The 26,779-nt window shown below is 34.6% G+C and overlaps 1 protein-coding gene across 7 annotated transcripts in view; it reads left to right on the plus strand.

The window, feature by feature from the left end:
* Positions 1–26,779, plus strand: part of CPEB3 (cytoplasmic polyadenylation element binding protein 3) — a 90,352-nt gene that overhangs the window by 20,178 nt on the left and 43,395 nt on the right. For 5 of the 7 annotated variants that reach the window (XM_030453123.1, XM_030453121.1, XM_030453124.1 and 2 more), the window contains exons 3-4: positions 11,612–11,771; positions 23,005–23,061. In XM_030453123.1, the coding sequence (XP_030308983.1) occupies positions 11,612–11,771; positions 23,005–23,061 (217 nt within the window). The remainder of the gene's footprint in view (positions 1–11,611; positions 11,772–23,004; positions 23,062–26,779) is intronic. The other 2 variants (XM_030453126.1, XM_030453128.1) reach the window with 2 other exon arrangements.

The raw sequence follows: 26,779 nt of genomic DNA on the forward strand, positions 1-26,779 counted from the left end.
AGAATGTCAGGTTGTAAGGGAGCTCAAGGATCACCTGGTCCAACCCTTCTAGGTAATACTATAGTTTATATGAGGTGTCTCAGCACTCTGTCAAGCTGAGACTTGAAGCTGTCCACAGTGGGGGAATCTACCACTTCCCCTGGGACACCATTCTCATGTTTGCTTGTCCTCATTGTGCTTCATGGTTTTAAAGTTTTCTTTCAATTATTTATACATTTTAGTGATACCTTTTAATTTATCATTACTATAACAATTTGTCCTAATACTTCAACTCATTAAGTAGTTATATCACTTATGTATTCTTTCTCATTGCTTCTTGCTTCATCATTAAAAAAAAAAACAAAAACAAAACCCCAACACTGAAACTTCACAGTAACAGAAAGGGCTTTTCTTAAAACTCACAAAGCCCAAAGTAGCAGCTAACTGCTGTAGGAAAACTAAGGCAGAACAAGAGGGTGAATGAACTGAAAGTCAGGGCTAAGAAAAAGTAGGGTTTTTATAATACAAAATGAAAGTGAGGTGATATTTTCATGTATGTTAATTCAAGATTAAAATATACCAATTTACTTTCTGTGGATGAGAATTTCTGTAAATAAAATCTTGCAAACCTTAGGCTGGGTTTAGCATTTCAGTGTTAAGGGTCCTCAGCTTGTTGGCTCTTGCTATAGTTGACTGCTAATAAATGAAGCTGTACTTGTGACTTCTGAGTAATGAAAATCAACCATAATTGTCATCAGAGCTCACAAGCAACGTTTTGATGTGGGCTTCTGAAGATTGACTTTCCTCCCTTGTCTAAGCAGGAACTCACTCTTAGATGGTTTTGCAAAGCAAAAACAGGTTACTTATATAATGAAGAACTGTCGGACATCATGTGTGACACTTAAACAGTTAAATTTAATAGAAATAATTTTCAAGTAGCTTTATTTGGAAGGCTTCACTTTCTAGAGAAATGGGAAAGTTTTCTTAGTTTGCTTACATAGTAGCCTTGTTTGAACCTATATTAGAACTGCTCAATGTTTCAAAATATAGCTCAGTCCTTGGCTCCCCTGGGCATGCAGAGCAAGGCAAATAATTTAAAAGAACAAATACAATGAAAATACTTTTTTTTAAAATCAAACCAGATTTGGATAGATGCAAAAGGCAGCCCTACTGTAAGTACAATTTTTCATACAACCTGCTATTTTGCTTACCTTTTAACAATTACATTCATACTCGCAGCTTATAGCTGTCCAGAAATTAACTGTTAAACTCTTGTCTTTCTCTGTCCTTCTTTCTGGTCAACAAGCTTCTATTTATCATGAAAATTGAGCCCTTGAGGTCATGACTTTGTAATTAGCACTATTAAATATCATCCTGCATTTCTACAGTTCTACAGATTAATTCAATTCTTCCTGAATGATAGCTTATCTCTTCTGTATTGATGATATCTTGTAAATATTATTAGTGTGTTCCTATTTAAATAGTGAACATTGTTGATAAAAGTGGTCTCAACATTTGTTGAGAACTTTAAGAAGTTCCACGAGACGCTTTTCTTAGCAGATTTCTCTGTCGAGCACTATCACTTTTTCCCTGATTTTGTCATTTTATTTCTTACCTCAGTTGCATTAATGACCCCCTTTTTTGCTGCAGTTATGTAGGTGCTTTGCTTGTAGCACCATTTGAAATGCTATATTGAGGTCCTTGTTAGATCAGCCATAGAATATTTTTTCAAAAAACAGAAATCATACTTTCCAGGATAATGTGTCATTAATGTATGATGCTACATTACCTCTGCTTTTTATTTCTGATGCAAATATATCATTGAATTTCAGTTGCAAAAGCTACAAATAGTGTTTGTCATCTGTATTTTCATATCCTTCTTCAGTTATTGTAATACTTTCATTTTTATTTTGCTGATCAGGTATACACAGTACTGGCACTGTTACTTTTAGTAGCTTTAGTCCTTCCACTAGCTGTGTCTTACTGACAATTACAGTGTTCACATGCTCCTGATGTCTGCTATTGAATTGGACAGATGATACTACTTTGTCTCTTACTCTTTACCTGACATATTTGAAGTGATAAATATTCATACATTCAAATACCCTCAGTATTTGAAGACCAGTTGTGGAGGCTACATTATTGTCTCCTGGCTTCCTCTGATATGTTTTTGTTTAATTCTCTTATCAGTCTTGCTAGAGATTTTCTGAGACATTTGCTGTCCAAGGTATTTGTGCTGAACTTGTTACAGTTTCTCTGAATGTACTTAAGTGGCTGACCATCCTTCCTCTTTCCTTATAGCAACATTTTTTAAGGTGACTAGAAATCTTTATTAACCTGTACAAAAAAAGGACAGTTTGGTTGCAAATCAGGTAGTCTTTTACCTCAAGACATTTTCTCTGTCTGAAGCGATCTTAGCTGAATTTGCCCTGTGCTGAATCAATTTAGCTCTTACAATGTAAAAGGAAAGCATTTTTCTTGTTCTTATGAGTATCCTTTCCAATTTTGGTGAGGAGTTAATGAAAATAGTTTCCTTTTGGTTAACTGCATGTTCATACGTGTACTTGTGTATTTTGTATATGGTTTCTGAAAAATGCACAGCAGCAATTTGAGTGTGTACCTGCTAACAACACAAATCCACTTTTGGCTTCCTCTCTTTTAAGAAGAAATAATCTGCTTATTTTTCATTTAACATTCAGGCACTTGTACATGAGACAGTTGTTTTTGTCCTCATATCCTGTATGCCTTTGAACACCTTAGGTAATAAAAGATGCACTATGCAAGTATGCATAGTGTGATTCAGTTACTATCTTAGTAAATTTGTTATATGAAACGATGTATTTAGTTATTTTAATACTGACTTTTATATTAAACTGAATTTTTTTATATATGGGATGATTCAGTACTTGCAGTTGGAAAAATACCTTCTTTGGTTACAAAATTTAGTCTGAAATGGAATTGCTGGTATATAAATGATTTAAAGTATTTCTTCCAATTAAAATGTAATTTTGGGCTGTGGAGTTTTTTTTCCTCCCCTTATGCCCTACCTTACTCTATGTGGAGCTTGATGCTGTGAGTGCTTTTCTCCATTTGTTCAGTTGCATATCTGCAGCCTTGCATATCTTTGAAGCTAATTAAATAGTTAATAGCAAATATTCTTAAGACACTTTAGGAAAATGATTGCCTTATATTCCAGTGGCTCTACGAGGAGTCTTCAGCTCATGTTTAAAAGTAGGTGCACAGCTTGAGAGAGCCTGTAGGCCTCTTTCCCTTATGAAAAGGTGTCTTTCTGTGGTAGATTATGTCCTCAATAAAGTCCCAGTTAGTTGCCTAACTAATCTCAGTCCCCATTAGAAGAAGCTGACAGAATGGATTTCTGTGTGTACGTCTTCAAAGAAGGTTTTAATTTTTGTGCCACATTTTTTCATGCATATTAATCATCCTGTGAACAAGTATTTCTAGTGATTAGAAGTATATGGCATCTAATAGGTTAAACATTTTCTTTGAATCCTGCTGGATGCAAAGTGACACCACAATGAAAAGATTATCTCCTCTTTTCTTTGAGAGCTATTTTTCATTGAGAAAAATTAGGCCTGTTTTAGGCCTGTGAGTAAATATTGGTAAACAAACTCACTTTTTTCTTCCCCTTTACTGAGCAACTGTTTCCACTGAACATTTTGTTGGTTTCCTTTTTGAAATAAAAGGCTGTATTCATAGAATCATAGAATGGTTGGGGTTGGAAGGGCCTTTAAAGATCATCTCATTCCAGTGCTTCTGCATGGGCAGGAACACATGCCACTTGACCAGGTTGCTCAAAGCTCCATCCAGCCTGGGCTTGAACACTCCAGGGAGGGGACAGCCACAGCTTCTCTGGGCAACTGGTTCCAGTGTGCCACCACCCTCACAGCAAAAAATTCCTTCCCAATATCTAATTGGTCTTTTTTCTGAACATAATACTAATGAAACAGGAGCCTGACTTGACATATGCCTGTTAGATATTATTTTACTGGCATTGTTAAAAGCACAGTATTTTGTTTGTCATAAGGCATAAACATTTTTTTAACACTTTTTTTTTTGGCCTTACCAATATATCCCAGCAATATATCTTGCTAATGATTGGTAACTATGTGCAAAACCACTGTTTCTGTTTCAGAGAAATCCTTGAGGTTTCTTTACGGTGGTGATCACTGTAAATTAAGCTACTGGGCAGTGGTGTTCAGACACCTGTTTGACAGTTATTGCTTGCATCCTTTTCTGTCTCCTCTTTTGTTTCATTATCCTGTAATGCCATGATACAGACTGCTCCTATTGTAAATCTGAGACAACAGCTTCCTTAAACAGAATGTCTCTACTCTCTTGTATATTAAATGGTTCAGACTGCAAAGGGTCATCATTCAGATCCTTTTATGCTGTTGCATTCCCAGTACTCTTTTCCTCCATTTGCAGTGTTTATATGTTTTTAGTGCTTTCATCTAATGATTTGAGGTTTGCACTTAACTTGTGCTGATTTAGCTGGCAAGGTGTTCATAGGTCAATGTTGGTTTTTCCTTGCTATGGGACATCAGCATCATTCTACTGAACAGAGTGGTAGAAGCTGAGAGGTAACTAATCAGTGTTGGACTCTTGCACAGCAGACCAGCGAACCAGTTAAATTATGTCATTTTAATAGCTCAAGGGTGTAATGAATGGCCTTGTAAATTCTGCTGCTGACTTTTTTTTTCCACTTGCTTGTTTTTGTGAATTGGTAATCATCTTGGGTGTAACTAATTTAATCCTGTATTTTGCAAGTGTTAGAACTGTTTGTTACTGGAATCAGTAGCGATAAAAGAAAGTGGATGCATCAGCTTTTTCAGATGCATTCAGCAGCAGGACTGCTAAGCAGATTTTTATCTAAAGCATCACATTGGACAAGATATGACTAAACATGAATCCTTTCAGTGAGTGTTCAGTCAGTTGTAATGTCTGCAGATCATTCTCTACAGTAATGTAATGGGGTGTAAGAATAATAGCTGCTTTTTCGATTATTTTGGTTTTCTGGTGGGTGTGTCTGGGTTTTTAAACACATTGTCTAATTATTTTTATCACAAAAGGAAGATATTTGAAATACTAAGTATATTATTCTTTTGTATGCTGGCAATAGTGTCCCCTATGGGAGGATTGTTTTAGGTGATTTAAACATTTGACTATGCACTTTAATGGCTTTGAATCTAGAAGAAATAATAACAGTGATCATGTTAGTAGTAAGTTTGGCATATTATAAAAGTCTGTATTGGAAAAACAGGTAAGGGTGCTTCAAAGAACACAGTAAGCAGGCTATTGCTTAGTAAAGCTCTGATGAAAGAAATGAACAGTGCAATATAGAACAATATATATACGTATATACTTATACGTATAAATCTTGTGTGTGTGTATATAGTTTGTGTCCACTAGGGCCATACTGTATGAGGCCATGTATGGGGCCATAGCATGTCCAACATGAATTATCTAAACAAGGGAAACAGTTAATATTTTCCTCTTAGTCTTCCCTACAGCTACCAACTCTATTTAGGAAAACAGTAAATTCTATCACTTTCTTGAAGTTTGCAAGGAAATAGTTAATGTTCAGTGAGCTTGTCAGGATATTCTGTTTAAGTGATTATGATGCTAAACTTATGGCTATAAAGCCTCAACATTTTTGTGTATACTTTGATGCATTAAGTTATACTAATAGGGAATCTCAACTACAGGGTAAAATTACCTTTAAACTGAATAATATAAATTATATTAGTTTATGTAATTCTATATAATGCCTGTTGTATCCCTTCTTATTCTCATGCTCTTTAGTTCATTTAGAAATAGAAATTATAAACATTTCACTTGAAAAATGAAAGTTTTCTTGTAACATTTTAAAGTTCAGAATTTGAGGAGGTCGAGGTTGAGTATAGCCTTTTCCTCTGCCTGTGTAAAAGTTGTTTGAATAGGTCAAGTTTTCAAAGCTTTTGCATTCCATCTGAGTTCTTGCATGTTAGCAGTGAAAATTTATATAACATACAAGATGGTTAAATATTGTTAATTGAGTTCTGTAATGTTATTTTTCAGTTTATAGGGAAGTATTTCCATCATCTACATACAATCGGATATTGTTTTATATTTGTGTTAAACTTCCTTATTTTTCTTAGAAGCTTTTTGAACAAACTTTGCCTTATTCAAAACTCACCTTTTGCACAGTGAACCTCTGAACACCTATGAAAGTAAAACGTGCTACAGTTGGTAGTGAAAAACAAAGATAAATGTATTACAAGGTGATGTGTTTCTTCTGTAGGTGTTCCAAGAGCAATAATAATGTAAGAAAACATTCTGCTTTTTGTTCCAGTAACGAAGCATAATAAATACAGCTTTTTAAAATACTATCCAAAATTAATTGGAAAGATCAAAAAAGGAAGTGGAATTAAAATTCTATTAAGTCTTAGTACTAGACTTTATTTTTCCCACCTACCTGCATTTACTTAGTACTAGACAACTTTATTTTTCCCATCTACCTGTATTTTAGATAATTGTACTTGTTTTGTGTGTTATTTGTTTATATTTTAAAGAAATCAAATATTAGGAAAAAATTACTGAAATTTCTCATTATTCTAGTTCTGCATACTATATCTGTGTTGCCAGTCATGTTGTTATTGGTAGCATTCCAGCACCAAACTGCAAAGGAAGTAACACTTGCCATCTACAAGGCTTTTTTTCTTCTTTTGCAAAGTGATCACTTTACCATGTGACCATATTTCTCACATTTCTTATTTGTTGGAAGGCTGTTTGGTTTTTTTTCTTTAAACTTTGCTGAAAATGCAAGTAGGATTGTATCACAGCTGAAGCTGCTAGGAGCTAAAAACTGCTCAGGGAATATTTAGAGCTTGCTATACGTGGTCCTTCCTGTGCACCAGCATGGTAGATCGAGTGTGTCCCAAGCCAAACTTCCACAATAATTCTTTTTTTCAGTAGCTGTTCTTGCTGGTTTGTATTGGGATACTGTAGTGAGACTAACTTGTTTTCCTTGTGTTGTTAATACTAACCCCTTCTGCAAGTGCTAGAGCAGAATGAGCAAACCCAGTTTAACAGTGCTGGCATTTTACCCTGTATTTATTAGAAGCTGTGGTTTCATTGACTTCAGCTTTAGTTGGCAAAGCATAGCAGTCCTGTGCAGCCAAATCCAGGCTTATGTCAGACACAGAAGAATGAAACACAGCAGTGACCACAGTGAAGATGTTTGCATTGATAGGAAAGCTGTTTAAGCCATGTTAATTTTAGCCATTCTCTAGGATCTCATCTCTTCCTTCTCATGAAATTACTACATGTATTGTCACAGAAACAAGTAAGTAAAAAATGCTGAGACTTCTGTGAACACATCTGTAGTTTTGGTATTCTGGTAACAGTAATTCAGTGCATGGAGGCCGTCTTGCTTGGCAGAGATATACTGCATTGTGCCATATACTGCTGCAGGAAGCTTGAGAATTTAGGGCAGCATAAGAATGTAGAACACTGAAATTACTGAAAAGGATATATTGTTCAGAATACGGGAAGCTTGGAAGCTTAATCGGAAGTCAGCAGATAGATGGAAATATACAGACACAGGGAAATGTATCTTTGGAAGGGTCTGGGTATCTGAGGGTTTGCTGATTGTGTACTAAAAAATGGCCCCATCTACAGATCTGGTCTTGGCTTTGTCATTCATAATGAAGTCATATATTCTTTTCTCAATTCTTTATCTTTCCCTCTTACCAATAAAGACATGCTTTGTTATTTATTGGAAGGGAACTGAAGTAGTACTAGGTATGCCTTGCCCTTACATACCCATGTTTTGAGTCTGAAGGGGGCACACCACAAAACAAATAAGCACACCACATTACAGGGTGTAGCAAAGGAAAAGAGTTCTTTTGATTTCAGGTAATACTACATACCTGTCAATTACATACTTCAGGTACTGCTAAGTAATCTTTGTTTCATAATTAAGATTACCCCTAACTTAAAGAATGTCTTTTCCCATTCTGGAATTTGCTGCCACACTGATTAAATATTGGCCATCTCTTGGAATAAGCAACACAGGCATCTCTCCTAGAGACTAAGAGGCCTCTTCAAAGCCTCATCCTTGGAGCTGGTTCATTACATGTATTGAATGGAGACTGGAGACCTCTGAAAAATTATTGTGGTTGTGTAGCTAAGGACTAGCATAAGCATAGGTGTTAAGTGCAGGTAAAATGCAAATTATTGTATTTTCACATTTTATTTTTGTCTTCACTGCACAGTTATTTTTTGGCAGAGTTACTGCGGTTTTTATAATCGTTCTGTTGGTTTTTGTAAATTAACAGACAGATACTGTAAATCAATGGACAGATTACAGACACTTTTTCATGACATTTTTAATCAGTTTTACAAGATACCTAGATATAGAAAGTTGAGGCTATACTTCAACTGGAAGTGTATTTCACTTTATGATCCTTCAAAACTCTGATCCTGTATGTGCATTTGTAATTTTTCACTGTGCTTAACATACACTTTGAGGAAGTCTGTGTCAGTGGATTAACATAAAACAGCCCAGGATGGACTTTAAAGTTCTGGGACTCATATCTTTATGAGTTGTTATTATTAATCTGGTTTTCTTTCTTTCGAGTCTGTAGTATTTTAAGAACTGAAATATGATGCCACATACTCTAGAAACCAACAAGGAATGAAAGAGCTGCTGTCACTACATGCCAGGACTGGGTAGGCTGGACCTACCCAGCATGGCTGGACTACAGCATGGGTAGGCTGGACTTAATCTTTTGCTAACTTAATGACTGCTGTGTAGCCAAAGACAGTGCCTTGTAGCTGGAGATTTCTCTTTTATCCATAATGTAGTTTATCTAAGTAGGTCTTAAGACCTTTGTCTTCTTCAGAAGATTCCAACAGATTTTCCAGATTTGTTTGATTTTCAAGCTACTTCCCCAAGTTTTTAATCCTACTTCACCTTTCTGCAGATTTTCATTCCAGGTCCCTGAGCTTCCTTGCAAAGCTCTCATGTTCTCTTTGTTGGGATTGTTTGGCAGCAGATTGGTAGCCTGTGGCAACAACGCAAAAAACAAATCTTGGAGATGGAACACTATCAGTTCACACAAAACCAGGAGATCCTGTTCATGCTCAGAAACCAGGAAACATCATCCTATGCATGTATACACCAGGCTTCTTAGAAGAAATTGATGAATTTAGGAACCAGTCTTCAAATCTGCTGAGTATAAATGAGTTACTGGTGAAATGAAAGCTATTAAGCCCTTTTACTTAGTCACTAGAATGTTAGCTCTTTTTATTCTCTATCACCCACACTAAAAGTCTGAAGTTTGCATGGGTGATACTTGTGCACATAGCACAACAATACATGTAAACCTGTGTTCTGTCTAAATTTCTTCTACTTGGTTCAGCTTACTCAAGTACAGTAGTGGAAAGTATTAAAATAGGCAAAGGGTTACAATTAAATTGATCTTCCTGTGTCCAGTGTAGGTCTAATTTAATCTTGAAAACTATTGCAGGTTTGTACGCCCGTTAAAAAGGTTAGAAACATCCCATATTCTAGCAAACATACTCTCTATAGCCTTGTATTAGATGTTACATGGGTTTCCTCCCCTTTTTACACGTTTCCATTTGGACAGCTCTTTGGGAATTTTCAGAACAAAGAAAGTTCTCCCAGCAATTTGCTGCTATAGTAGCATATTTAAAATATAACATACAGATGTTAATAAAGGATGATTAAATTACATTTGTAGGCTTTGTCCTCTTCTGCACTCACTCCTTCCAGCCTCTAAAGCTGTAATTTCAGGAATGTTTAAAACTGGAATAAATTATCATTGTTGGCAAAAGCAGCAGTCCTATCCTTTTGCTCTCCTGCCAGTTTTTACTATAGAGCCCAACTCTGCTACACCTGTATAGTAAATGAGATTGGTGGACTGATCTGACTAAAAAATACTTTCCCACCCCTGTGTAGATTTAAGCTATGCTTGCTTTCCTAGTTCTTCAAAAAGATGCCATATTCCAGTACTATAACATCTGATCTTGTCATGTATTCACAGTACAGATTTTTAAATGGTAATTAAAAGAAAGAAATAGAAAGAGATGACTAAAATTCTTTCTTTGAGGGAATAACATGGATTATATATAATTACATTTCTGCTCTCCTGCTACATATTACCAAGCAATGAGCTGTTTTAGCAAAAAAAACTTACTTTTGGTTTTTGTGTTTGTTTTGTTTTGGTTGATGTGTTCCGGTTGTTGTCTTGGTTTTGTTTGTTTTGTGGTGGTGTCCTCCTGCCACCTCCTCCCACCCAGCCCCCTACCCTGATCTGCTTTCTTATGGTATAGAAATATTTGCATTCTAAGTAGATGCAGAAGACATAAAAACTGTCAGCAATGAATATTTAAAATTAGTGAGCTCATTTGAGCTTGAGTGCTTAGGTTCTGGCAGAAATCAGGTATTGTTCTTTGGACATCATGTTTGACTTCCAGGAAGTGCTCTGTAGATTAAATAAATGTGTAAAGAAAATAATGCTAGCCCATTTATAGAAAATAAAAATTAGTATGTTGGAGAAGAAAGTTACATCTCTGGTGTAGAGTAGACAGACTGTCTACAGTAGACAGACATGAGTTTTTTTGCAGTAGGAATATCTGTATTTCAGAGCTTTATGTAACATCAAACACTTTTGTGTGTTTATTTGAATTCCAGAACAGGAATATTGAAAGACAGCTTAAGTAAACTGGTGTACTCATTCTCTCAGTTGCATTTAAATAAAATCTAAGAAAAAGAGAGTTCAAGACAAATAATACTTTATCTTAATAAGTTTGTGTTAAATTTTCCATGACAACTGCTGCTTCTTCTCTTAAAATTATAAGTTTGGGTTTTTTTTTCCTCTTTCCCTTGTAATTATTAAAAATCAGATGCAAATTAAAAATGAGAGATTGAGACAATACAGACCAATATTTACTCAGGTTTTTGAGTGCCCTAGTTTCAAAGTGTGGCATAACTTACCTTTTTGTTTTGTCCTGCATCTAGTGTATTTCCTTAAATCTGTGAGATTCATGATAGACATTTGAAGAATTACTTGGTACTGTTTGGAATAAATGTGCCTGCTGGCATCTGAAGCATTGTTTGCTTCAGCTCTTAGATTGAAGTATAACTGTGACAGAAGGCAGATGAAGCTGTAAAAAAAAAAATAAATTTCTGAACTCTGAAACAATTTCACTTATCCAGTGTGAAGATCAATGTTTCTTAGTTCTTACTATTGATAAGTTCTTATTGAAATGATATTTTTTAGATTTAACTGTTGTTTGTATATATACTTTAGAAGTAGTAAAAGGCCTCTGCATAGCACTACTGGTGAAAGCAGCAGTTGCAAAATGAAAGGTATAATTTAACAACAGTAGGCTTATTTTTATCCTTTTTTCTTTTTTTTTGTAATAGAAAAAGTTCTATTGAGCAGAAATGTAGAAATGGATGATGACGTATTATTAAATATAAAATAAGCCTGTGTTAGAAAATGATTTTTTCTATAACAGTCTTTTTTTCTTCTTCTTTTTTTTCTTTCTTTCTTTCTTTCTTTCTTTTTTTTTTTTCTTCTTTTTTTTTTTTTTCTTTTAGGACCGGAATAGGCCCTATGACACTTTTAACTTGCACTCTTTGGAAAATTCCTTAATGGATATGATAAGGACTGATCATGAGCCTCTGAAAGGTAAACACTACCCTCCCAGTGGCCCACCAATGAGTTTCGCTGATATAATGTGGAGGAATCATTTTACAGGTTAGGAATATTCATATGTCCATGCTTGCTTGGTGTTTAAACAAAAATCAGCTTTTTTGCTAATGAATGAGTTGTCAGCTATGTAAAAATTCTGTTTTCTCATCTTAAGATGATCATCCCTACTGTAGGAAGATGAAATGTATATATATTTATTGTAAGTGTACAGTATCTAACTGGCATTTCAGAAACTTGCTTTTGTGTATCAGCAAACTGCACAGTTGGGTCTTCTGCTGCAGTCACTTAGTTCAGAAAATATGTAGTGAAACTGGAGTCCATTTTTCATGTTCAGTCTTATTTTTGGATCATCAGCTAGTATACAGTGTTCTAAAATCACTGTATCAAGCTTAGTCTCCACAGTAGTTTCAGGTTTCTTAAAAGAAAAAAAAAAGAATCTTCATTTGGTTTTCAAATTTTGATTACTTTTGCTACTACACTGTGTTTGTTCTACCAAATGTAGCATGAGAGATGAAACCATTTCTAATACTGAATAGTACTGGTACTGAACTGGTACTGTATAGTGAAAGGTTGTGGCAGCATTTCCATGAATAAATATTCCCAGTGGACCTGGACACTCTTCTGTCTTAATCTTTCATTGGTTAAGTTTAAAAATAGGTGCACATTCTTGCTTACATACATTCTTACTGACTTTGAAGGCCAAAGCAAATTGTAAGCCAAATACAAAGGAGGTATTGAGCTACAAATACTTTCCTCATTCTAAGAAGCCAGGACACTGAAACTGATAGAGGAGAAATGCAGTTCTGTATGGCACTTCCTATGCTTATGCTTATATACATATTTTTCTGATGTCATGTCTACCACATTTACCCCCTTTCCTATGTATATGTAACGTGGAAAAATATTTTTTCTTAGTCTACAATCTGGTGCCTTTTTCTCTATCTTTTTAGGTACAGAGGATTTTTACAGCCATACCATCTGGGTTCTCTAGTGATTTACACTGATATCTTGAAATTTGCTGTGCTATGTCCTTCACGTGTCTTTAACCATTATTCAGTTGTTCAAAACTGCAAGAAATACTGTCTCATCTATTCTGATCATAGCCCTCAAAAATAAGTGTTAATGTGAAAGCTGTATAAAAAAAAAACAAAAAACACCCCCCACCCCCCCCCCAAAGAAAAAAAAAACCAAAACCAAAAACAAACCCTCAGGAAAATTGAGTAGATATTATAAGCTAGCTAAAACTCCGTGTGTTATAATGCAGTATTTATTTAAACATACAAATTGAGACAAATTTTTTTTTAACCAAATTGCCATGTGAACCAGAACATGGAGAAAATGAGAGATTTTTATTAGAAATTCTATTATTATGGAAAAAGACTTCAACATCATGTAAGTGCAATTTTGCTTATACTTTTATTATTATCTCTTTATAACAATTTAAAAGTGTTCTTTTGATCAGAATATTAGCACATAAATTAATATTGGGTAAAAATAGTTATTTTTTTGTGCTTTTGGGTCATTCTGTAGAGAATAGTTTCCAATACTCAGCAGAGCCAATCTGTGTAAGTGTTGGAGGTGGCACATTGCACAGCAGCACCTGTGTGTCATAATGCTATTTAATGTTAACTCATGAGATAGAAATGAAATTCTTGCTTTTCAACTAAAGTATGCTTTCCAAAACAAGCTTAATATATTCATCTGTAGGTTATCAATTTCTGTAGGAGACTTGACCAACTTAAATGAACATTTGAAAGACATTTGAAAGTAATACTGTTTTCTTCTGCTTAAAAAGTAAGAACAAAGAGTCCCAACTCTAACAGTAAAGTTTGATACTACCTTTTCCATTTGCTGGAGAGCCCCTTGGCTGAGCTTCTTTTCTAGCATACATTTCTGTCAATTACTGGCAATTCCATGACCTCTCTAACTGTCTTATTTTCTCACTCAGTGCTGCTCACCTGTTTTGGCCTTCCTGCCTCATTACTTAGCTGTCTTCCACCTTCTAGTCCAGTAACTATTGGAGAAGTCTTGTGTACCATAGTTCTCTCTCTCTCTCTGTGTTTCTGCCCAGCTGTTTGATTTTGGTTTTTTTTTTTTTTTCTATTAATACAGTTAATTCCCTGTCTTTCTTTCTTTTTCCTCAGCCTTTGCTTGACCTAGCATGCACTTGCTTCTACTGTCTCCTCATAGTTTTCACACTATGGGGCATGACTGGCAATGTTTGTAGAAGTGGCTGTTTCGGGACATGTCCATTCTTCCTACCAAATCTATGTTACTATTTTAAACTACTACATTTAATTAAAAAAAAAAAAAAAGAAAAAAAAGAAAAAAAAAGTAACAGCAAAAAAAAAGACACTATCTGCAAACATCGATCTACTCCTCAAATCACTTTCCTATTGCATTTTCATTGTTGCTTTTTCTGTGAAAACTGTTCTTGACTCTTCCTCTGTACCTCTTGCTGCTTGTCCTCTACTAAAAATGCAGAATGTTTTCATATGCTGTCTTTCTCTGCACCTTCCTCAGACTTCACTTGTCATATCTTCTAAACTCACTTGCTTTTTTTCTTATTTATCCCACTCTCCTCTGGCTCTGCCGCTTAAAGTAGCAGCACAGTTTAGTCTGTAATCACCTTGAGAAAGTAAGTGATCTCTGCTTGATTTTGCTTGTTTCTTAAGTCATTGTCATATTTTCATTTATTTTCACCTTGAAGATTTCAGAATATAGTTACTCAAGGTTATGTACTTCAGCTTGATTTTTTTCAGTTCTTGGTAGGCATTCCTGGGTGATTCCATCTTGTGCAAAATTTCAACTGCTCTTTATGGAATCTTATTAACATAACCTAATCTCAGAGCTGCTTCCTCTTTGTTTTACCTCCTTTGTCTTTCATAGTACACTGTGTGGGGTTTTTTTCCCTTTAAATCTTCCATTCCTCTGACATTTAATACTGTCCTTTCCCAGGTTTTATGCTTCTTTTTCTTGTGTAGATAAAAAGTAAAACAACCAGAAAAATCCTATTTTTAAAAAACAACCCCCCAAAAAAAACCAGATAAAGAATAGTAATGAGACAGCTTGCAAATTACTTTTTAAGTTGTTCCCCTTTTTGGCAAATGAGTCTTGCTTTCTCAAATACTTTTAGCTTACAGCACTAACATGTGACTTAGCTTTACATTTACTATCCAAATTTTTAAATGGAATGGGTGAAAAGATGAGTACCGAAGCACTGGATTTTGAAAACACAGAGACATTTAATTCTAGAAAAGCTGTACATGTTTTGGAGCCTCCACTGCATGTTACAAAGGCAATGCAGCTATTTCAGGATCATTTCAACCTGCTGCTGGCAACCAACTCTTCAGCAAATACATATTTTTAGTACTGTCAGTAAATGTGTTATAATGAAATATTGCAGGTGGTTTATCTGAAGTTCGAAACTTTGCTTCTTTTCTTGGAACAGAGCCCTTCTTGGCATATGTGCCCCCTCACATTCCAGCAGATACTTGGAACAAAAAATAATTATCTTGAACACAAAACAAGTCCTTTAGATGAGAATATGAACAGAAAGATTAACCATAAAAGAATCTGATATAAAAACCAAATTGAAATGGTTCTGAGATATAATTTTCATTTTGGGATATAAGTTCCTCATGATCTCAGTGGAGGTAGTGAAAGTGCTCAGGAGTGAGAAATGAAGAGTCTGTCCTGTTGCTCATAGTATTTAAAGCTTCATATTTTTTCTGAATCTGAACTATGATCAGACTTTGTCATGCAGGCAATGGAAATAATGTTTATTTTAACATCACCAAAGCAGGTAACTTTTTAAAAGCGTGGTCCACCTAGCCTTGAAGAGGGCATGTGATTAAGTGACTTTTTTGAGGGTGTTCCTGGGTATCAAGTGTGGAACAAGAGAAAGGCTGAAGTGTTTTTAGTGCAGCAGAAATGAAGTGATCTTCAGTCTTACAATGCTGAATTATTTGTACTGAGTGAGTAGCTAATTCAGTCTGATTGGCAGGCTGGTTTGCTGCTCTCCAGCTAGGAGAATTAGGGTCACTTAGCTCATTTTGGGTGTTCCTTGCTGTAAGAGATTTGATATCTAGCTCTGAGATTTCTGGACTTAGATAAATTACCAGTTTATCTATCTATGTTGTATTTTAATCTTGGGCCCAGTCTTGGGGGAAGTGGTCAGTGTCAGCTCTTCTGTTTCTTTATAAAACAGATGTCTTCTCAGCTTTTCCTGCCAGATAGGGGTACCATGCTGTGGGTTTCTGTCTTTCTGTACTCATAGTCTGGGAACTGTGTAGCTTTACACATTGTTTGCCATTTTCATGCTTTGAGATCTAGGGAATGTAAACTCTAAAAAGGAAGTCTCACTTTCTTTTCTCCCAAGGCAGTTCTGCAGACTTCTTTACCTGCTTTCTCTGCCATCAGGATGAGTTTCAACATTTTTCTTCTTTCAGTCAATACTCATCTATCCTTTTCTCCTTTCAAAAAGGGGTGAAAAAGTACAATAAAAGAACTGCTAAGATGCTTGTAGTTAAAGGTGAATTATTGTATATGACCAAGAATATCTGGATGTTGCCTGTGTCAGTCATAACTAGACCTATATGCAGAAGTGTGCAATATTTTCTAAGATACTTTTCTTGAACTGCCAGTAAAATGTATGCTATTAAAACATTGGTAGAGTTTGGCTTTAATGAAGAAAGGATGTATTTGCAGTATTTTATAGCCTGTCAGTATTTATGTATTGCTTCTACTTGCTGTAGGACAAAACTGTATTATCAGAATAGCTATCAGTAGATTCTACTTATTACTGACAAAAAAATTTCTTTCCTACATCAAAGTCTCTCCTGTCTATGGTATAATATGTCTCTGTTGCAATGTATTTATCTATGTCAAACTACTGCATTGCAACACAGCGGCATTCTGATCTGCAAAAAATATTTTGATCAGTAGTAGCTAGCAGCTGCCTTTGTTCCATTTAAAAAAAATTAATATATTTAATCTGTGTTAGATCGTATCTATGCACATGTGCTACTGACAGTTCACAAAACTGAACTGAAGTATAAAACTGAGGAAAAAAGTTATGTTTCTTCAAAATATTTGTTTTAAATTTACTGTTACAATAGATAACTTCAGTACTTGGTTTTATTCTAAATCAGAATGGAAACAAACTTTGGTAATGTGGCAATCCCTAACAAAAAGTCTGAGGGTTTCATAAACTATGAATGTGATACATTTTCGAGTATAACACATGCACAAGCTTCTCAAGAGTAGGCTTCATTAAAACTAATTTGAATGGATATCATACTGTAGAAGGATAAATGAAATATGTGGTGATTAGCTTATAAAATTTCAGTAGAATGTACATTGTCCATGACTGTCTTGCCATTTGTTGTTCTGAGATTTCTGAGACTTTGAATGCAGATATGCAACAGTTCAGAGGTAGAAACAGTGGCTGTGAGGGAAATTTTCATCTTGATATTTAATAGTTACTATATATTTCCACAACAACAAAATTGAAGTTCCTTATGTTACTAGCCTTTAACTCTTAAAAGGACCATATCAAGTAATTTGTAAACTAAGTAAATTTTAAGATTTTTTTGTTTGCATTTAACTTAAATCAACAGATTGATTTAAGTTAACAGCTTGTCAAGCTTGAGGCTTGACAGTAGTGTTTGGAGATTATGTGCACCTTGGACAGTATTGTAATATGTGTGGCATGGACTTTTACTATTTCATCTTGATCTTCAGTTAATTTCGTTGCACATCACTAGATTTTGTTCAGCTTTAACTTTTCATAAGCTTATAAGGAAAGCAGGAAGTTTGCCATGTGTCCTGAGAACAGTGAAGGTGAATGGATCTTGTTTGTATTTGCAGTCAGCAGTCCAACACAAAGGTTGTGCAAACAGAACAAGTGTTGTCATCTCAGCCCTAAAAATGTTGCCACTCAGAACTTTTTGCAACACTTTCAGTAGAAAGAACTTGACTGTAACAATGTTTCTGGAACACTCCACCTTCATACAATAATTTTGATTGGATAAGACCTTCTAGAACATTGAGTCTAACCATTAACCTAATGCTACCAAACACCTCTCTGTAAATGCACATGAAAACCAGAGTGAACAGACAAATGTGTTTGCACACCTATCTGTGTGTAAAATTAGGCCACTCAAGCTAATTGTTTTAATGGAAACATACTTTGTTCCCTTTTGCATTTCAAACTCTGTTTATTCAAGAAAAGCCGCTTTAATATTTCTTTTCAATACAGAATACAACTGTGACATGGTTCATATTTTTAAAAATAAGTGCTTTCTTCAGTGATCCCATACTATCATCATACATCCTAATTTGCTGCTGGCATCCAGTGTGTCCTCTGATAGTCAGTGGTAGGAAGATATTCATATCAGGAAGCCCTATTACTGGTATCCATAGCTGATAATTACATATTCCTGCTCATATTGCCACAGTATGTGTTTGCACAGTAGAAATACGTATGCATAAACACAGTGATAGTTCTTCATATTCCCCTTCTGGCAAACAATAGAAATTATATTCTGTTGAGTATGCTAATGTGTAAAAGATATTTAAGTCCCAAGTAGGTATTTAAATTATGAGTATGCAAAATGGCAGATAGACTTAAGGAGTGGAGGAAGGAAAAGAAAGGAAAAAAACCCAAACCAGTGAACTTCAGAGAATTATCTTTTATTTTTGTAATTTTTTACACAGACCCTTGCTTGTACAGTTCTTACTTTTCAAATAGTTGTGGGCATATATGTTCAGTTAGTGTAGCATCAGTTTTAAGGGTATGTATTTTGGAAGGAAGAGGGAGAAGCATGGTCTCAGATCTACTCAGGTAAAAATAATTTAAGTTCTTACATATTCACAAACATACTTTATGCTTTTTAGCCCCTTGTGAATCATGAAGGGAAGACTCATGGTTGAGCTGGGAATGAGTGTGTGTGAAGGTGTTAGGTTGTGCTGTAAATTAGACCCCCAAATGCATACAGGTCAAAAGAATCTTGCTTCAGATGTTGGAGGGAATACTGGTCTTGCTTGAATTTTTACACTTCTCTTTGACTTTGTTCTACACCACTTTATATCCAAATAATTATTTCTGTTTTGTAATGCCTTTTGTTGGTACCAGCTTTGAAAATATTTGATAGAAGAGAAAAGAACGATAAAAGAGATATTATTACTAAAGAAGTATAGCAAACCTAGTCCTGTTGCCAGTTTCATTTCACCCTGCCACTGGAATCTCTAGTCATAATTGTAATTGATGTCAACAATGATCAGGTGAGGCTTAGCTTGGATATCAGGAAGGATTTCTTCACTGAAAGGGTCATGAGGCATTGGAACAGGCTGCCCAGAGCAGTGGTGGAGTCACCACCCCTGGAGGTATTTGAGAGTTGTACAGACATAGTACTTGGGGATATGGCTTAGTTAAGGTCTTGCCAGTGTTAGGCCAGTTGTTGGACTTGATGATCTTGAAGGTAATTTTCCAACCAAGGGAATTCTGTGATTCTGTGATCTTAAGAACTATATGAGAGGAAGTTCTCATCCCTAGGAAGTTCAGGACAGGTCAAAAGTAGACCAGCTTTGCTATTCTTTGGCAAATCTTATTCTAAATAGCAATTTCTGAATCAATGTAAGCATTCAGTCTTGGTTAAAGCCATGAGGTAAAACAGTGTGAGAAGTTTAATTCAATATAAAACCAACAAGCATTGTTTCTTGGAATGTTGATTATAACATGAAAATGATGAGAATAGGTAACTGTATTCTTAAAATACTTTCACTACTGAGTGTTGATGTCCAAGACTTCTTTAGAATTTCCCAAGTTTAAAAAAGCATAGAGCACTTAGGAAGAGAAAATCAATAAAAACAGAAAATTAATTCAGAAATCTTACATAACAATATCAGTACTTACAAATCTAGAACTGGTAAATCACTGATATTTGCTTCAGACATGGGAAAATAATGTTAATACCAGCACATATAAACAAAGATGAAATTGACGATCATTTTACACTGAGTTGTGAACAGATTGTGCTCATAAACTTGAATATCTGTTATGAATTTGATTTTTAAAGTTGAGATTAAAGGGACCACTATGGGCAAGCCTGACACCTAGACACTGTCAAAAAAACTGCAATACTGGTAAGACTCTGCCTGATAGTCAGGTTTCTTATTTCTGGAACATTTTTTCTCAAAACTATTAATGTAACTTGAAATTACATAGACATAATTTAAAAATACCAGAGTATCTATTTGTGAATGATTTAATAAAGATATTAGTATGTGGGAAGAAGTATGTTTCCTTAAGTTATTGGAAAGATTCAAAAATTCTTTCAAAATCATTACTCTTTTCTACAAAAATGAAGAGGAATTAATCTCATTTCCAATATAATACAGAAGATGCCCATACTTGGGATGTGCTCTAAAAAGAAATAGGGCTCTCTGCCATGACAAGCATGATATTGGACATGCAGCAGAGTACTTACACAGTCCAGCCAGAAAAGTCTCTCCAAATGCTGTTAGGAGAGAGAATTTAAGGAATTCAATGACATTAGATATGCAAAAGTACAGCCTGGGCTGTACAAGAATAATTAAACCCTAATTTATACTCCAAAATGTTTAAAGAGCAAAAGTATATAATTAGATTTTTTAGACTTATGTAAAGGAGTGTTTATTGTTGCAGCCTAACTGTAGTAATATGAGTGTGTATTATGAAAGGAAATAATTGAAAATATACTCAGTAGATAGTTACAAATCCAAGACAGTCAAATTAAAAATGGCAGATGTACACTGAATACAAGTACTGGGGATGTTGTTGCTGGAAGGATTCCTATTTATGACTTCAGTGAACTGTTGGAGTTCATAACTTCTCTGTGATCCTGTTTATTGTGTTTAGGGTTCTTGAAAAGCAGAATTTTTATCTGAATATATCATATTAAAACTATAATTAGAAATGTGTATTTAAATAGACTTTGTGATGGTCCAGGTAGCATACAAGTGCTTTCCTTAAAATTGACTGCTTTCTGATAGTAATTTCTGAGTTTAAGCTAAATATATCATTTAAAGTACGTATTCATAATTACATTTCAGTTTCACACTACACCTTTAAATTAATACATTTGTAATTCCCTTTTTTTTGCTCACTCTCTTATTGTTCCTTAGATGATTATGTGTTTTTGTAATCTCCACATGGCCTTTTTTCAATTGAATAATTCACTTTTAGGGCAAGATACTCAAATGTTGTGGCTAATCTGAAAGGTTATATATATTGGTAACTAATTGTTTTATGATTAGTGCATTACCAGTCTGCTTTGAATGCTTTTAATACAGGTGTGTTTTGAAAGTATTCCATCAATTTTTTTTTATAGAATTGCACTAGGGGACCTCTGAAGATGCACAGAATTACCCCACACTGTTGCTTAGCTCAGTGTGAGAACATGTCCTTCTGCTTGTGCTGCTGTGTATTTTCTGCTCCTCTTAAAAGATAGCTGACAAGAACTGTTTAAAAATAGCAGGCCAAGGGCAGGTGACAGAATGTCACGCAAGCAGCACCTGGTCCAGTGACAGACAGCCTGAAGGAAGGAAAAAACCAAACCCAGATGTCACAGATACTGTTCTATTTCTGAAACTGGTCAAACAGCAGAATTTCAGCTTCAGCAGAGGAAAAGAGAAGGGCCCATCCAAGCATTATACATGCACATTTTTGTTGATTTTTTTAATAGCAGTTCCCTTTTCCTACTACAAAATTAATTTACAATTGCACATTATTATATGCGCCTTTTCTCTTTGCAATTAATACCTCTAACTTTGTGCTCATTAATATGCTGTTAAGGAAAAGGGAATCAGAAAGGGAATCAGTGTTAGTCTGGCAAATATTTCTTTACAAAATACTTTAGCACAAGCTTAGACTACGTGAAATAATAGCGACTTTAATGTTTCTATGGTGCCCAACTGAGGTGAAAATATGCATAGATTTATTTCTTACAGAAATTTGAAGTAGTTAATGAAGATCTCTTTGAGAAGCTTTACTCAAGGAGCTAGAAAGTAAACACTGGAATTTTATTTATCTTCCTTCTGTGTGCCTTCCTTCCTTCCTTCCTTTATCTTCCTTCCTTCCCCCCTCCCCTCCTTGTTTCTGGAGGTGATTTTTGTTTCATATTCTTATTATGGAAGCATTTTTTTCTAAAAAAATATTATGAAATTAGAATGTGAATAAAATATATACTTGCTTTTCTTACACTGTTTGTGTCTTAGTTTCAGAAGTGTACTGAAACTTCATCTTGCATCTGTTCAGAGAGAATATTAATAACAGCACAGCAGTGTCTGTGACTGAAAATAGAAGGCTTTAATTTATTGATAGGAACTAAAATTGTTGGAGAAGAGTGGCTGTAGTTCTGCTTTCTCAAAGCTGATTTATTAAAACTTGGTTTTGCAGAAGGGCAGGAACAGCAGTTATATTGGTTCCTCAGTACAGTGAGTGGGTCTTTATCTCCTGTATTTGAGTACCAGTGTAGTGAAGAAATTTGAGTTGTCTGCTTCCTTGGCTCCAAAACTTAACCATGTATCTAGAGAAACTAAAATGGATTGCAGCACATAAGTAGCCTAAGTTATTTGCATTACTTAATTAAAATAATTTTTTTATGGCTATAATGATCCATTTATATATTTTTCCAAACAAGGACTAATATAAATTACAGCTTTCAAATTGTTTCAGTGGGGTTTAATTGAGAAAGTGCTATTACAGAGTTTCTTCAGGTTAAGGTTTTAATACTTCAGCTCTGTTAAATAATATTAAACCAAATCTGAGCATTAGTAGAGTTTGCACATTTCTTGGTTGAGCTGTAAAAGTAGATTTCAGTGGACTTAAGTCTCTTTTGAAACAAAGTAGCTGTGTATGAATTTATTCCCACTTCTGGTTTCTGAAGTCTCCTATAAATGACACATATTTGCAGCCTACTGTAAGTGGCACAGCTGCAGCAAGGTTGAACGTTGAGGACTTATTTTGAAATGGCAAACATAATACTTTTCTAGTACAAAGCAAAGGGATGTTAATTATTTCATTGTTTATTTTGTGATTTTCATTCTTTTTAAGTACATAACACTGAGGGTGCTATGGTTAAATATATTAAGTATTTATTATTGCAGGGCTGAGTTCAGTAGATGAAAGATTCACCTACCCTGACTGTATATCCCCCTTTAGCATTTTTTCATATTAATGAATTTAATTAAATTGAAATGAAAATATTTAAAATGGCTTTTATTTTCATTGCAGGGCGTATGGGAATAAACTTTCATCATCCAGGAACAGACAATATCATGGCTCTTAATAGTAAGTAGTTAGTATCTTATGACTAATATTGTAATGTTAAATATTATTTCTTATATTCACTGTGTACATAGCTTCAGAGTTAGACATAAATATGTGTAATAGTAGTTGCACAGGAATGTATGTGCACTATCTTAAAATCCTGAAATAGTTATCTCTGATTTTATTGGTAGACTTGGTGCTCCTTTATATTAATTTTATAATAGCTTTACGTGTTCTACTGAAAGTTTCATGATGCCTGCTATAGCTCATGTACAACAATCTCTGTGTGTATGTGTGCTAAAATTCCCACTTCAATTTCTGATATCTCTCCAGACATGTTTCTTCTTGTTGTTACAAGTTTTGCATATATTTACATTGACTGATGGTGCTTACTTTGTTGGTTTCCCTAAAACTTTATGTAGACAGGACTGGAGAGGATGCTTAGACACCTAAATCATGAGGGGAAAATGTGGGGCTGAACTTCACTGAAATAATATTGCTTTTGTTTGTGTTGTAAAATAAACATAAATTTTAAAAATCCATATTAACATATTTATTTAGAAAAGCATGCCAGAATGCATCTGAATCTCTAGAGAAAGCCTTATATCATGTAATGGGGGGCATGCAGTATGGAGGATTAAGCATCACCAATATAATATAGAACTGAACTGTGCAAATCAAAGCATAGTTTTTGTCCATCTAATTCTAAAAAATAATTATTATTTTGAAAAGCCCATTTTTCATGCTAATAGTTGAGAAGAGTATGTAAGAAAATATTTCTTTATCCCTGTCTAATTCCCTTCAAAGTTGTACAAAAGCTATATCATTTAATTTTTATAGAAAGTAATGATCTTTTACAGCTATAGGTGTATGAGTAAAAGATTAGCATTACTATCTGAGGGACCTAAAGTATATTTATGCATTTCTATTATTTTAATGAATATCAATTTAATGATTTAATGAATATCAATTGCTTACAGAGTTATATAAACCTGGAATAAGAAACAAGCAATGTATGCAGAATAGTAGTGACCATTGTTTTGAATGACACTGTGGACAAATCAAAGTTCTGGATAAGTTCAGATATATTTTTCCTCTCCAGCATCTGTTCTGCTGCTTCCCATTTCTTACTAGGGGAGGCCACACATTTTTGGCCTTTACTAAATGCCCAGAAGCTGGAATTATTATACTGTAAAACCTGTATCTTTTTGCTCTTAAATGAAATGTTGAGAATAAAAGCAAGTATTAAACAAGCTGATCTTAAAAATAATTTTCTGTCATTTAAATCCTCTCTTGTATGCAGCTAAAACAGAAATTTAGAGCTATGTCATTCCCATTTGGTCCATTACCTTTTCTGTGGTACAGCTACTAGGCAAATTTGGGATGTGTTGTGGTTGAGGTTTAAAAAATTAAAATAGTAAAAAATAAAAATTCCCAAGAGATATTTGTAAAAATTTGGAGAACTTGCATAACTTCTTTAAGTCAGAATACTTGCAATATATATATAAATTCTGTGACACTAAGCACTGTCTGCTGAATCTGCAAATCCAACCTTTACGTTCTATTTATAGTCATTGCTACATAAGCATTTTTCTCTTTTCCTGTGAAGACACAGTAATAATTTTTAAGATTTATTACACACAGCTCAATTTCTCAGTAGAAGTGAATGCAATCTTTCAAAGCTGAAAAATGACACAGGCTCATGCCAAGAGTAATGCAAAACTTGATGTGTTGCAAGGAGAGGGGAAGTTTTCTGAGGGGGGTCCTTATTTCCGTAAGTGTTACTTGGCTGGCAGGGCTTAGTGTAGAGCGTGCTACCACCACTTTGTTCATCATTGTGCAAAGCTGTAAGTCATCATCATCTCAAAGCACTGAGTTCTGTGAAATAGAAGAAATTACTTTAAAATGCTCGATTACTATGAATTTCCTCTTGTCTTTAATGGCATTATATGCATACACAAACTGTTGCACATGTGTATAAGCATGTTTATACTGTAGAGACACTTGCTGTTTTCTATCAAAATTAGGTTTCTTTTGAGGAATGCAATGTTCAGACAGATCCGAGCATAATCTTGAAGAGCATTTAAAGAAAAGCAAGATGCAAATATTTGGATTTGAAACATTATGCAAAGAGGAAAATCTATAGCTTTTGTCTATACTAGCATTAATAAACATTTCTCTAATTCAAATATTGTTTCTAGTCAACTGGTAACATCTGTTGACTTTTTAATAATGTCATTCACCCTGAGCTAAACAGTAGAACGATTTTTATAAACTTTAATCTACAGTACCTTATTAAATGCAACTGATACTGTAATTTCTAAATGAAATGTGGCATAAGTTGAACTACTATTCTTTTTTAGTATAGGAACTTAAAGAGAAACAAACTATTGATGATACATTCAGTAGAGGTTTGCAATACTATTTAAAAGCTATATTTACCATAGTAAACAAACACCAAATTTGTCAAAATTAATTAAAACATGTCCTCTATCCCCTTCTTTTGCAAGTATTGACTCCCATTTGCAGTTGTGCATTTTTGCAGCCATTGCTTCTGTTTGAGGGACACTGGACATTCTCTTTGAGTAAATATGTGCTTCTTTTTTTGCTAGATACAAAATAAGACTAGATTATCAGCCTGAATATACACTCACCTTTGTGCTGGGTACTGAGCTATCTCTAAAACTTCTTTTGAACTCCAGAAAGCCAACAATAAACTTCCGTAGGAGAAAAGTACATCAGTTTAAAAAAGATGTGGGGAATAAATGAGGGTGTGCAATCCTTCTAAGGAAGTCCTGAAATATATTGCTGGGTTTCCAAAATAACATCTGTAAAGTTAATTTAGACTAAGGGTAGATAAACCAACAAATGAGAATGAACCCGTTGTGAAATGATGGAATTATGTTTTTCCTAAAGCTCCTCTATACAGTGACTCTGTTGGGCTTTAGATGTTCCATCTGCTTCCAATGTTCATTCTTGTCTCATGAAAATGTGTCATCTGTGAGGTCTGGTACTGTTTGCTCTCCATCTGACTATCTCTTCTTCTTTTCACGGGTGTCATGTAGTTCTGTTTATTCTGAATAAAATAATTTGAAAAATATTTTAAGGCAAGGGCTTGGGGCACCTTTTTAGATGTTAGTGTAGAGATTTTGGTTTGGGGTTTTTTTCAGTTTAGATAATGATTTTGTGAAGAAGTCATCATGCCATGACTGCAAGTATAGTGGCAGCAAAACAATTTAATTTTTTGTTTTCATGCTTCTATTGGTTTTAAAATTGCTTTATCTCCTGAAGAGCTATTGTACTTGGCTCTTCCTGTATTCTGATGTGTTGTTTTAAAACACAATATTTAGCTTTAACCAAGTTGCTGCAATAGCATTTTATGTTTAAATCTTTTACCAATGCTGTTGGTATACCTTGACATGAACTCTTGGGCTGGCAGTTTAGTGGCCAAGCTTATTTTTCATAGCATTAATATTCTAGGAAAAAGTGTGGCTGGATTTCAAGAGGTATCAGTGTCTTCTAATAATTTGGTAGCTGCCTATAGAAATTTCCTGAGCTCTTTAGCCCTATGTGAAGTCAGGCTACTAATGTGTTACTGGCTTATTAACATGTAAAAATATAAAGGAATGTAAGACACTGAGACAGTTACAAGGTTTGCAAAACTGGACCTGATTTAATTGTGAAGAGATCACAGTTTATTTAACGGTAGGGGAAAAATGATGTAAAGTGTGACACAGCA

This window comes from Calypte anna, chromosome 6 (genome assembly GCF_003957555.1).
Source record: "Calypte anna isolate BGI_N300 chromosome 6, bCalAnn1_v1.p, whole genome shotgun sequence".
In the NCBI taxonomy this organism is placed as follows: Eukaryota; Metazoa; Chordata; class Aves; order Apodiformes; family Trochilidae; genus Calypte; species Calypte anna.